This window comes from Leucoraja erinacea, chromosome 25, assembly GCF_028641065.1.
Source record: "Leucoraja erinacea ecotype New England chromosome 25, Leri_hhj_1, whole genome shotgun sequence".
In the NCBI taxonomy this organism is placed as follows: Eukaryota; Metazoa; Chordata; class Chondrichthyes; order Rajiformes; family Rajidae; genus Leucoraja; species Leucoraja erinaceus.
The window spans coordinates 32,853,975-32,868,296 of record NC_073401.1 but is presented as its reverse complement, the minus strand read 5'-3'; the positions used below and the strand labels follow the sequence as shown (position 1 = coordinate 32,868,296).

The following is a 14,322-nucleotide window of genomic DNA, read 5'->3' as shown; positions in this document are numbered from 1 at the left end:
AGGCTTTGGAAAGGGTGTAGCACAGGTTTACCAGAATATTGCATGGATTAGAGGGCATGAGCAACAAGGGGAGGTTGGACAGACGTAGATTGTTTTCTCTGAAACCTTTTATCCCCAGGATGGGAAAGTCAATTACTAGAGAGTTCAAGTTCAAGATTTCAAGAGTTCAATAGAGTTTATTGTCATGTATCCCAGATAGGACAATGAAATTCTTACTTTGCTTCAAGAACTTCATTGTCCTATCTGGGACACATGACAATAAACTCTCTTGAACTCGAACTCTCTAGTAACTCATAGCTTTAAGGTAAGAGGGGCAAACGGCAGATGAAAAACTGGTTTGAGGACATTCTGAAGCTTCTAGAGAGCTCATTCTTCAACATACTGAACACATGACTGGACAAACAACAGTCAAAGATTGAAGTAAAATAGAAAAAAATGCTGGAAATACTCTGCAGATTTGACAACATCCGTGATGAGTGACAAAGAGTTAACGTTCACAGAACTTGGAAGATAGAAATCAACAAGGTTGTCCGAAGGGGGAAGTGTGGGAAGAAGAGGGAATATCAGTTCATAGGAATTCCATTACATCTTCCAGTTCCTCTGAATCCATTGTATCTGTCTTCCTTTTACTTTATCCAAGGATTCCCCTACACCATAATTGAAAGGCTTCTCAACTGCATCTATTTTCGCACTTTGCTCGCACTTGCCCCCCCCCCCCCCCCCCCCCCCCCCCCTGTGCCTAGGTTTCCAATTCTCCTTTTCCCCCAGTGATGCTGCCCGACCTGCTGAGTTTCTCCAGCACATTGTCCATCTTTGTGTTTCCATCGTTCTCACCTACAATTTTACCAGCATTCATAATAACTGCTCCCTTCAATGTAATGCCACCGCTGGATACACCATGTGTATGCAGTGGATAATATTGGAAGCAGCAGATATTATGCTACACCATTTTATGCATTCCAAAAAGGACTCTCTCCACAATTCTCTGGATCTTTTTCCCATCTCCTCCAATACCACTCCCATCTTCCCTTCCCACCATGCAAAGGCTTAACACACATTTTCCAAGTGATGTTGTGGTTCATGTTTGCTTCTTCCAATTTAGCGGGCTGCGATCCAAATACGACTGAGCTTCCAATTGGCTCACGATGCAAGCTCAAGGAAGAGTATCTCATCTCGTGACAAAAGGACACACAACTTTCGTGAATGAACACTTCAGTTAATAAGAAGCCAGCCTCTCCAGTTTGTATCATAATTAGAGAGTTCTAAAGCAAGGTCATTAGTCTGTAAATGCTAACTGTTTCTCTTCATCAATGCTGCTTGATCTGCTGAACATTTCTGGTATTCTTTTTGTTTCAGGTTTCCAGCATCTGCAGTTTTGTGCATTTTGATTACTGTCTGACATTGGTCTGGATACGATGCATTTTAACTATATCACATATTTCTATGTATAATTGCCCAATTAAATCAAAACATTCTGAGTTTGCAATTTTCTTGCAATTTATATTCTGATAAACCTGTGAAAATACCTTCATTGAATGACATTTGCTTTTGTACTAAGGCTTGATTGCTCCTGAAAGTGATAAGAAACCAAGAACTCACACGAAATCTAAAATAAAATATTGTACCCTATAAAAATATTTTCAACAGATAGCAGTTTCATTGCATCTACTCAAAATGCATTCATGAGCTTAAGTGCTTATTTAAACTAGGGGCCTGTCTTCCATTTTTATCTATTCATTATTATTCTTTACATGATATATTTTACATTGAGAGGTTTAAATTAACTATTTTATTAGCTATCAGTAACACTGAAAATTACATCTTTATCACACTTTTAGATATGATAATATGTTGCTGGAAAATGAAATTTTATCCTGTTCTCCTTCTCCTGACCTTAAGGATACTGCATGCCTGTCCATGAAATTGCCATTTGCCTACACCACCAGTCAGATAATGAATAACCTGTTATGCCTTTAACTGGCTCCCAGCTCAGCAAAGTGGAATGCAAAGACAGTGAAATTGACTGAGGTAATCTGTCTCTCCCTACCTCAGTGACAGACGCTTCAGTCTGAAAAATGGAGGAGCACTCAGTAGTGCCGACCCAGGCAAACTTAATAACCCTGACTGATCATGGCAGCCAGAGTAAAGCATTGTGCTCAGTCAGCAGGAGCACACATAAGTCAGGCCTTCAGGGCAAAAAAATCATCTGCTCTACAGAACAGGGTAATTTGCTCGTTTGAAATGGTTCCTACCACTACAGTGCATCAACCACAGGATTTTTGACTCCAAAGATGGGTCAAGTATTATTAACCTTCTGCAGTCTACCCTTAGGGCCTTCTTGTCTACTCAAGTTGGCATGCAAATTATGTGTAAATTTGCAGATCAGACCTGTCTCCCTTTGACAGATACATTTTGTCTTGAATTATAAGCCTGGAAAATGCTGTACTTACTGATCCTTAGTATAATCATAGGTTAACCACATCAATCATTGTGGGCATACAGTAACTATTTATTAGTAAAGGTTATGCAGCAACCTTATAATGAATATCCACCACACAAACTGATAATTACAAATTTGACAATTCATTGCTACTTTCCTTTAATATTGCCTTACTGGACGCAGCTGCCCAATTCAGCTCCCAATCACTCATGCCAATATTAAACATCAGGAAGAGGCAATGAAGAACAAAGTGGCACCGCTGGTGTCTCTCTCCAGTGCTGCTATCATCCGGAGAACAGTTTTAAAACACAACCATTTTTAGCCCATAATAAAATGGTTCACATACCTTAGGCTGAAATGCTCCCTGAAGTGAGCCAAAGGGACCTGAATGAGGAATCATGGATGGCATTCCTGGCATTGTTGGAGCATATGGTGGGAAGAACTAAAATCAACAAGTTATGAAAAGTTATTTTCAGGTTGAGAAAGTCATATCAAAATCCAAGCATAAACTACAGAGTAAAATAATCCAGCTACATAACAACATCAACTATTGGCACCTGGTTCGTGTATCTTGTTACCATTATACTACATCAGGTAATGTTTACAACACTTAACTAGATATAGAAAATGGTGAGGCTGCCAACTATTTGTAATGTATAAAGGATGAAACTTAAAATTATTTTAATACTGCTGCATGGAAAAATATGTGCAGGAGTAGGCCATTCGGCCCTTCGAGCCAGCACTGCCATTCAATATGATCATGGCTGATCATCTAAAATGAGTACCCCTTTCCTGCTTTTTCCCCCATAACCTTTGATCCAATGAGTCTGAAGAAGGGTCTCAACCCGAAATGTCACCCTTCTCTCCAGAGATGCTGCCTGTCCTGCTGAGTTACTCCAGCATTTTGTGTCTATCTTTCCCTGATTTTCCCTAAGAGCTAAATATAACTCTCTCTTGAAAACATCCAGTGAATTGGCCTCCACTGCCTTCTGCGACAGAGAATTCCACAGATTCACAACTATCTGGTTGAAAAGGTTTCCTCATTTCAGTCCTAAATGGCCTATCCCTTATTCTTAAACTGTGACCGCTGGTTCTAGACTTCCCCAACTCTCCTCCTTTGAACAGCTCACATCTTATTTCCAACTTCACTGTTGTTTAGAAAAATACATGGTGTTGGAAGCATTTTTACCCTCCCCACCCCATCATTCTTGAATGTCAGTCGCAGATTATTATGATGTTCCATTATCTTTTGAAGTTACCTAATGCCAAAACTAAAAGTTTGCTTTAATGAAGGCAAACAAAGTGAAATGTACTAAACTGAACTGCAATTCAGACAGTTTTTGCATCAGTTTAATCTAAATGAACAACCTTTGATGGAAAAGTGTTCTAACTGCTATTTTATTTCAAGCTCTCTCAGAGTATTGACATTAATCTGGAAATACTCCATATGAACATGAAAGCATTCACCTCAACGCCAAGGATACCTTGGATGCAAAATGACATTGGACTACAACATGGACTATCTATTTTGGACAGTCTCTGCTCGAAAAGCAAATTGAAACATTTGATGAACTACAGATGAGCTTGAAACCACAAGTGGAGACACCTCAAATTTACCATGAAATAATGTTTGATCAAAATGATGTAATCAATGCACAATGAGTTCTCAAGAAATAGAGGACACTCACACTAGAATGTCGATAGAAAGGATTTTCCATTTTTGGTGTATACTTTTCAAACTGAAAGGAAGAGGAAAAACGAGTTATAATAGATTTTGTGTTTTTTCTAGCATCATTGTGAAGTTCTGTGGTCATCTAGAGATAAATACATCTTCTGTTGTTGCAATAATTGAACCATAAAATAGGCTAACTATTAATCAATATTATTTGATTCCGATCATTTTCAGCCTGGTATGAACTATTAGCAATTTTTTTAAATGATCTAAAATCAACAAACAGCTTTTAATAATTATTTCTACATATTACATCTTTAAACAATTAAGGGACATTAAGAAATGGAAACTCTTCACAGAGCCTGGCATTTGGCATGGCAGCTGTTGCTGAATATAATAACTATGTATACAGAACACATGCATAATTTCATTAATTATAGCCATTACCAGATGTCTGCCACTTAGTGTGTATAAACAACATTAATCACAAAAACATACAATGCTAGATTATACACACACTTCTTTATGACCATAATTAGACCACATGGTATAGCTTTTGCATTAAAAATACTGAAAAAACAAACTGATTTTTAAAAAACAATCTTTTTGGAAAAGTTGGCAATCCATTTAAAAGTAGGCATGCATTAAATTGGCACAGACTGGTGGCAAATTAGTTTAAACCAGAAGAAATACAATATTAAAAAAAATACTAATCAGATTAAAGACAATAGGCAGGTGAACACAAGCCTGATTCTGCAGGTACAAGATGATTTTAAGCGTACATTTACAATTCCCTTTCTTCTAGAGAAACAGTGTTTGCGTGTCGAGATTAAAGTAATAATACTGTTTACAGAATGAATATGTATAAAAACAGCACTGTGGATACATTATACTTTATTCAACCACACTGGGCTATGCGGTGTTTCACATTTTGCTAGTGCATTGGCCAAAAAGCATTTTTAAGATCATATTCAATAATTTTATTTTGATGTAAAACGTAGTGAAACGAAATGTAAACTCTCACTCAGCACTGCATTAAGCCCAAAATAAATGTGTTCCGAGGTCTAGAGAGGATATTGAATGTCTCTGTCTTTTGACCATGCACCTGCAAATGCTTTGGATTGGTTTTTCTATTTAAAGGATGCTTCATAAAGGCTTGATGTTATAGATCAGCCTCTGAAACAGATTTTGTTGCAACTATTGTCAATTGGTGACATTTTAAGATAGGACAATTGACTTAACAGTCAAACATTAAACACATTTTGGATGCAATTCATTTAAAGAAGGTACAATTCAGAATATACATAAAATAGCTCAAATATACACGCAGCCATTCATTTTGATTGGTCAAAGGATATCACAGGAGAATTGAAAAAGAAAAAAAGTGATACCGGTCGGTGTCTTTGTTTTTGAGGACCACATTAGCCAACTATGGCAAAAAAGATGGAAGGAATTTCTTTGTGAGGGGGATTCAGGAGATGCTCTACTTATCCTCACTTTTCTGCCTGGGATCTGAACCATAGGTGGTGCAGTGGGCGGCATGAGTAGAGAGGGAAAATTCCCGACTGAGGCTGACAATACATGATTGGTTGGTTGAATGATATCAACAGGCTGGTATCTAAAGACAGAAGAGAACCACATGAGTCAACCCAGCAGAAAACAAACTGGCCACACCAGAAACACTCAAAATCCACCTCAGACCAGACAGCCAAGACAAGGTACTTGTCACCCATAAGAGCAGGCAGCAAGAGCACTGTTCCAAATGCATCCCATGTTATTTTAAATAAATTAGGGCCATTTAAAGCTACCATTTTTATAAATACAATGTAGACAAATGTAGAATTTGGGGCTTTAACAGAAATATCTGCAACAATAATTGCTTGAATACTGTTACATATGTGCTTTAGAGTTCAGACGATGCTTGAAGCAGCCCACATTTATGAATACATTGAATCACTTTCACTCACCATTGGTAGCATAACAACATCAGTAGCATGCTGAACACATGCATTTTTATGAAACAAAATTGTTCTATGCTCTTATGAGTACATGTTTCTTGACAGCAATTCAGATAATTGCATTAAATAGTTTCAAAGATAAAAATCAATTTTGAATTGTATTACCTTGTAAGATTAACACATTTGAGATAGTACTTATTAAATGTCATTACCCGTTTAAAAATGAATGGAAAAGTTAAATATAAATCAAACACGGGATGAAATTCTAGATTCTTATTAATTATCATTACAACATCTTGATCAAATGCTTCTCTGATCTTTTTGGAGATGGCTTGAATACTTACAATGAAGTATATGCATGATTTAATTTAAAACTACTGTAAAAAGTCTTACTTGGTGTTTGATATGATTATTCAAATAAGACAACTATATAACGGAATTGAAAGATAGGGCATGCCACGAGTCCATGCCGCCAGCGATCACCCATTCACACTAGTTCTATGTTATGCCACTTTCTCCCTACACATTAGGGGCAATTTAGAGGACAATTAACCCCCAAACCTGCACGTATTTGGAATGGGAGGGGATACCGGAGCACCCAGAAGAATCCTTGACGGTCAACGAGAGAATGTATACTCCAGAGCCAGCACCCGAGGTCAGGATCAAACCAGGTCTCTGGCGCTGTAAGGCAGCGCAGCTCTACCAGCCATTAACATTTTAAGTATGGACTGTTAAACATCAATTAATCATTCGAAGTTTCCAGAAAATGAAATAGGGAAGGGAATCTTCTTGGAATACAAATAAAGTTGAGAATTTTGCAAAAGCTATCACCATCACTAAATCAAACAAGGGTTCATTAGTTTCTACTGCTACATCTTCCACCTCAAGACTACAAAATATCATGACGGCAATTAAATATTTTGTGTTAATCCAGGACTTTTGAAATGCGTCTGCAATTTCTCTCAACAAGTAGAACAGACGTTGCCAATACTGCTTTTTAACCAAGGTGAAAAGGTGAAAAATAACTTTTCAATGACTTCAACTTCCCCTCCCACTCTCTGCCCCCTTCCACCAACCTTAATTTGACAAATTCAGGATCTTCTGAGTGGGACCACAACATTCTACATCTTTCTCAATGGGACTTCTACCTCTGATGGCATTTCAATTTACCAGTTTGCTCAATAAGTGGACAACTTAAACTCTTACCACATCTCGGGAATTTTAATCACTTCAGTTCCTTAGTGTTAAAGGCTAACATATGAGCACTTACCTTACATGAAAATAGTTATCACTGATTTGTGAGGTTTATAAAACATTAAACCTTCCCAATATTCTGATTAAACTAATGAAAATTAACTTTGACCACGTGTCAATTTCTCTGGACATTATTCAGTTGCATTACAAATCACACTGGCTTCTGAATGTCAAGTCGTGAATAAAGTGGCAGTACTAACTTCATATAATAATTTTCCTAGTCTTTGCCATTTCTTTCGTTAAAGGTTTATGAACTGAGCAAATATTCTCACTATTAAAATAATGCAGGGCTATATCAAGTGAAACGTCATAATTCAAAATGAAATATTTCAGGGAATCTAAAAGGAAATAAAATGTTAACAGACAACAATTTCCCGGCAACAAACACAGTTGAGCCACAGTGCAAGTATTTTGGGGAATACAAGAATTGACACCTACCTGAATAGCCAGGTCCTGCAGGGTGACCTGGTACAACAAGGCTGTTTGAAGTTAAAGGAGGTGGTGGTGGTAAGGTAGCTGGTGTTGCAAACATGGCGTGGTGATGAGGATGAGTCTGAGGCCTCAGGGAGAAATTATGTGAGGTAGCAAGGTTTGGAATTGATAGGGGCAAGACTGGAGTGGTTGAGTGATGGGGGTGTATTTGGGGGGATGAAGGCAGGTGCTTGGGTAGACTGATGCTTGCAGCACTGCTGGCACTGCTGCTCCTGCTGCTAGGAAAGAAACGTTGATAATTAGTTAACATATTTCACAAACCCTAACATAACAATAAAAATGCAAATATATCCAAATTATCTAAAGATAACACAGTGATATTTCCACTGCATATTAAAAGAGGATTAATTCTATAAAAACGAATTTCACAAATCTTATCATAAATGGTAAAATTATATTTTTGAGAATTCAGCATCATTGAATACTGCTTTATAGTGAAGATTTCGTGGTGAGAGGTGGGGCAGGAATACATTTTAAATGTTATTAGTTAATTACTTTAGTGATTTGGAATTATCAATATGGACAAAGGCGTTATAAAATATAGTTCATCCTGAGTTTGTTCTAGCACATTTAAAAGCACTTTCTTTTTACCGTAGTATTTTAACATTCTGAAAGATAATTAAGGGTTAAGTTGGACAGCTTATTTACAGTTAAATATCAGTAAGATGTTACAATCTCTGGTCTATTGGAAACGGTAAATGGTTAAAGATAAGAAGCAACTAATAACAGCAGTTATACACAGTATAAATGATATAACTAATAACAGCAGTTATACACTGTACAAATGATATAACATTTGATTCACACTTACAAACATAGCTAAAGAAAGTAACATAGGGCCCAGATTCTAGAGTACAAAATTCAGTAATTTGTGTACACATAGCCTTTTGATCTCAGAAAGAAGAAACAAAATACAGCTTAGTTTGAAAGAGATGAGATCAAATAATAATAAAACATTGAAAACATAAAGCAGAGTTCAAAAAAAAAGATGTGACATCACAAGAAGACATGATGATTGGTTAGATTAATGTCAGCACAAGCTAGTGGATGGATTGCCGATGAAAACCTTTATTACTAAACTCTTTTGTCAGCCTATACAAATACATCCGGTTGAGTGACAATCTGTGACATGAATTTTCTAGGATTCTATTTAACACCTTTAACTTCTAAACATGCTAAGATCACGTTTCTAGAGAAAGAGGGATTATTCTCTATTAATTTAATGCTGTGGTGCTAAAGTAAATTTTGTAGTTAATTTGTTCGTACAACAGAGGATGCTTTACTGTGCAAAACTGTATTTTATCAAAAAAAAAGAATAATTTTTTCCTTTCTGAATTTAATTGGGCTGGAATAATATAATTTTTGGTGGAAAAATTGAGCGCTATGGCTTTCCACAATATAATATTTGAAAGTAAAGCTAGCATGATTTCAGCCTAAAATAATCATATCTAAAAAATTACAAGGCAGTCAAGTGTGGATGCCAGCAGAGGCAAATTGGGGAAGTCCATTAACTTACATGCTTAAATTTGATGTTGCACAAATCAAACTGAAACAAGCAAATACTCAAGCTAATATTTCTATGTTTCTATGTTTCTATGGGAAGATGTGGCGAGTGGTGGGGTCACGTTGGAGGTGGCGGAAATGGTGGAGGATTATGTGTTGTATTTGCCGGCTGGTAGGGTGAAAAGTGAGGACTAGGGGGACTCTGCCCTTGTTGCGAGTGCGGGGATGGGGAGAGAGAGCAGTGTTGCGGGGTATGGATGAGACCCTGGTGCGAGCCTCATCTATGGTGGTGGAGGGGAATCCCCGTTCCCTGAAGAACAAGGACATTTCCGATGCCCTGGTGTGGAACGTCTCATCCTGGGAACAGATGCGGTGTAGGCGGTGGAATTGGGAGTAGGGGATGGAGTCTTTACAGGAGGCAGGGTGGGAAGACGTGTAGTCCAGATAGCCATGTGAGTCAGTTGGTTTGTAATGTATGTCGGTCAGAAGTCTGTCCCCTGCGATGGAGATGGTGAGATCAAGAAATGGTAGGGATGTGTCGGAAATGGTCCAGGTGTATTGGAGTGCCGGATGGAAGTTGGTGGTGAAGTGGATGAAGTCAGTCAGTTGTGTGTCGGTGCAGGAGGTGGCCCCAAAGCAGTCGTCAATGTAACAGAGGTAGAGGTCGGGGATGGGACCCTGGTACGTATTGAACAAGGATTCTTCAACGTACCCGACAAAGAGGCCGGCGTAGCTGGGGCCCATGCGTGTGCCCATAGCGACGCCTTGTGTTTGGAGGAAATGGGAGGAGTCAAATGTAAAGTTGTTGAGGGTGAGGGCTAAGCAGAGGAGAGTGTCAGTGGCTGGGTATAGGTTGCTCCTCTGGTCGAGGAAGAACCGGAGGGCTTTGAGGCCATCCTGGTGGGGGATGGAGGTGTAGAGTGACTGGACATCCATGGTGAAGATGAGGGGGTGAGGGCCTAGAGAGTGGAATGCGCGGAGGCGGCGGAGAGTGTCTGAGGTGTCTAGAACATAGGTGGGAAGGGATTTGACCAAGGGGGATAGTATGGAGTCAAGGTATGTGGAGATGAGTTCGGTGGGGCACGAACAAGCAGAGACAATGGGTCTGCCGGGAGAGCCGGGTTTGTGGATTTTGGGGAGAAGGTAAAAACGGGCCGTGTGGGGCTGGGGAACTATGAGGTTGGGAGCTTGGTCGGGCAGGGCGTGGGAATTGATGAAGTCGGTGATGGTGCTAGATATGGTGGCCTGGTGCTCGTCAGTGGGGTCATGGTCCAGGGGTAAGTAGGAGGAGGTGTCCGAGAGTTGGCGCGTGGCCTCAGCTTTGTAGAGGTCGACGCGCCAGACTACCACGGCACCTCCCTTGTCGGCTGGTTTGATAACCCAATCTGGGTTTTTGCGGAGTGATACAATGGCAGTGCGTTCAGGGGGGGGAGAGATTGGAGTGAGACAGGGGAATGGAGAAGTTGAGGCGGTTGACGTCGCGGCGGCAGTTCTGGATAAAGAGTTCCAGAGCCGGGACGTTACGAGAGGGGTTCCACGAGGAGGGGGTGCGTTGGGAGACGGAAAAAAGGGTCATCATTGGGGGGCGAGGACTCCTTCCCATGGAAGCACGTTGTGAGGCGGAGGTGACGGTAGAAGCGCTCCTCATGGTGGGCGCGGAACTCATTGAGGTGGGGACGGAGGGGGACATAGGTAAGACCTCTGCTGAGGACAGACCGTTGGGTGTGGGAGAGGGGGAGGTCGGGGGAGATGGTGAACACCCGGCAGGGATGGGAGTTGGGGCCAGAGGCAGGCAGGTGGGTGGACTGGGGACGGGGCGATGTGTGGGGGGTGGGGGGGGGGGGGGGGGTGTTGGAGGGGGGTGGGGGTGGGTCAGGGGGTGGGGGGGGGGTGAGAGGGCTGTAATGTGGGTGGGGAAGAGCGGGGGTGACATAGTTGGAGGGGGTTGGGGGAGAGTCAGTGGAACAGCCACTGAGGTGAGCAAGGCTGGGCAGACGGGCACTAGTACCCAGTGGAGTTAAGCCCAGGAGAGTGGGAGTGAGCAGCGTGGAGGCTCCAGGCCCAGTGCAGAGTCCAGGCTCCACGTAAGGCGACGGCTGTGGGTTGCTGGAGGGGGCTCACCCTTTGGGAGAGGTGTGCGTAAATTAAAATTTGTAAAATATCGATGATATCAATGATAGAATAATGGAGCAGACCATGAATATAAATAATGGCACTGCTGCATAATTATCTCAACTTGTAAAGATTTATACTGTCCCTTTAATATTGAAAAACATTCTAGGGTTCTTAATGGGCGCACAGTTAAACAAAATAAAATGTACCAAATGGAGAGAGATGGTAAATCAAATGACCAATAGCCTGGAAGTAGTATCAGAACATGGAGATAAGAGATAACAATGGTTAAAATAAAACATAATTTACGTCACCATCAGCAACTATTGTAAAGAATATTATATAAGCTGTAATGGAATGTTACGGCGGCAGGCGCGGGCACACCGCGACGCCCTGTGTCTCCCTTTCAAGGGAGATGCTAAAAAAATGCATTTCGTTGTCTCTGTACTGTACACTGACAATGACAATAAATTGAATCATTTCATTTTTTTTTTTTTTTATATCAGGGATGGCCGAACGCTGCAGCATACGGTGCTGCTGTTGCACAATTCCAGCAATCGGAGTTTGACCCGACCTTGAGAGCTACCTGTGTGGTCATATTCAAATAATAGGATTTCTCTTTGTATGTTGGCCCTGTCTGCCAAAAGCTAAGTAACTGATGCAAAGCGCATTAATAGTTGGTTTTTTTCCCCACAGTGAGCCATTGGGCAGTGGGCCTGCCGAGGTGCAGTAGGCTGTGGGCAGTCGGATGCATCTGACCTTCAGAACACTGAACCCTTCCAAGATTAGCTGCAAATGAATGGAAGTCCAAGACTTCCAGGTGTTCAAATAGTTGACCCAGGAAATTTCCTTCAACCAGCACAATTTTGACCTATGCTAAATAATAAGAGACTTGATTCTCAGTTTGGGAAAATTAAATTGCAAAAGTAAATTTGGAAAAGAACTTCATAGAAAGTATCTGAGACAGATCATAGGACACAACTTCTACGGAGCCTGGAAATGATCTATTTTAGATATGGTTCTGTATAATAAGCTTGAGTTAATCAGCAATGCTGCAACACAATGCTTTCCAGAGAAAGGTGATTAGCAAACAACTATAAAGCCACAAGAGACTGCAGCACAGAAACCTGGAGCAACAGATGAATTGCTGGAAGAACTCAACAGGTCAAGGACTGAAACTGGTTCTCAACCTAAAACATTGACCATCCTTAGATGTTGCTTGGCCCACCGAGTTCTTCCAGCAGTTTATGTTTTTCCACAAGACAGCCAGAAATGTGAAAATGATGCTTTAGTTTTCAACTCGCAGTAAAGTCAAAGAGGGGGTGGGGAGATGTTGGCAAAAGTATGCCCAAGGGTAAGCAAAAAACCCCCCAATTATTTTAATAAATTCTTATCAACAATAGAAAAGCAAAAATAAGTCCTCAATTGCGAAAGATGCAGTAGCAGGACACGTAGAACACCACACAGAGTGGTGTAGATGGTCAAGTAGCTGCCTCTCTCATAGCTCTAGCAACCTGGGTTCAATTTTTACTTCAGTGCTCTGGATATGGAGATTGCACATTCGCCCTATGTCCATGTGCGTTTCCTCCAACATCTTAAAGAGAACTCACATCAGTCCTTGACCTGTTGATATTTGTATACTGTGGGCCAAAAGTCACACTTCAATGCTATATGACTATCAGATAAAAAATAATTAAACAGATATTACCAAATATTAGCACATGGAGATCTAGTTGCAGTCACAAGAATCTGCAAAGGTCCTGGCCCAAGACGTCACCTATCGATGTTCTCCAGAATGCTGCCTGACCTGCTGATCTACTCCAGCACTTTTGAGTTTTTTTTGCCTCAAGATCCGATTGTACTTGCTTTCGAATTGTGGTGGAGAAGACTCATGGGTCCAAACAGTCCACTCCTACACTGAACCTTATATTAGAAGACCAACATTGGAGAAATTCAAATTCTAAAAAGTCACTGAATGTTACAATGATAAGGATGGGCAAGGTAATATGAAGATAATAATTTTAAGTTTTCATTACTGGTGTGAAGAGGCCTGATGGGCTAATGGTAAACAAGAACAAAGCGGATCTATGGGCAACATAATCTGGATTCTCTCAAGATGATAGCGATTATTGCGAGTTGTCAATTCAAAGATTTCAAAAGCATGTGGATGAAACAGAAGAAGAAAAAGAAGAAATCACAGAAGAAATCCCATTCCTTCTCTCCAGAGATACTGCCTGAGTCCCACTGAGTTACTCCAGCATTTTGCGTCTACCTTCAAGAAGAAATCAGATGGATACAGGTAGTTTTGGTCACAGATTGAAGATCTCAGAGTGAAGCAGATTGCTGAATTTGCAAAGGTCCAATGTAAATGAAAAGATTCCCTCAAGTATACTGCTACTGATCCAATTTGCAATTTTCCTCGAGCAATGTTCATGGTTTCTATATAACTGAACAGGTAATTTACTTGCCAATCTTGAGCTTCAGATTTCACATTTTTTTGTGCTAACAGGGCTAGCTAGAAAGAAGTAAAATCTGTTATTCGATGTTAAACTATAAGAAATTACTGACATTGATACAGATTCAAGGTTTCAATACTCAATCTGTAGGAAACTACAACTGGACTGAGAGGAAACACATCTTGGGACTAAATTATTTTCAGTTATGAGAATAGCGTGAGTAGGAAATAAGAAAAGCATCATGGTGCAGCAGTTCTGGTGTCCCAACAGCACGGTTCTGGTACAAGGACAGAATGAGTTGAACGTGTAGAAAGAAACTGTTGATGCTGGTTTATACCGAAGATAGAAACAAAGTGCTGGAGTTACTCAGTGGGTCAGGCAGCATCTTTGGAGAAAATGGATGGGCGACATTATGATGTTACTCCCCGACCTGGA

The 14,322-nt window shown here is 40.5% G+C and overlaps 1 protein-coding gene across 1 annotated transcript in view; it reads right to left on the bottom strand.

Moving 5' to 3' along the window:
• fbrsl1 (fibrosin-like 1) overlaps positions 1 to 14,322 on the bottom strand; it is a 529,496-nt gene that overhangs the window by 20,659 nt on the left and 494,515 nt on the right. Inside the window, 5 exon segments of the mRNA XM_055655520.1 lie at positions 2,787 to 2,882; positions 4,129 to 4,223; positions 5,630 to 5,665; positions 5,668 to 5,730; positions 7,763 to 8,034. Of these exon segments, the coding sequence (XP_055511495.1) occupies positions 2,787 to 2,882; positions 4,129 to 4,223; positions 5,630 to 5,665; positions 5,668 to 5,730; positions 7,763 to 8,034 (562 nt within the window).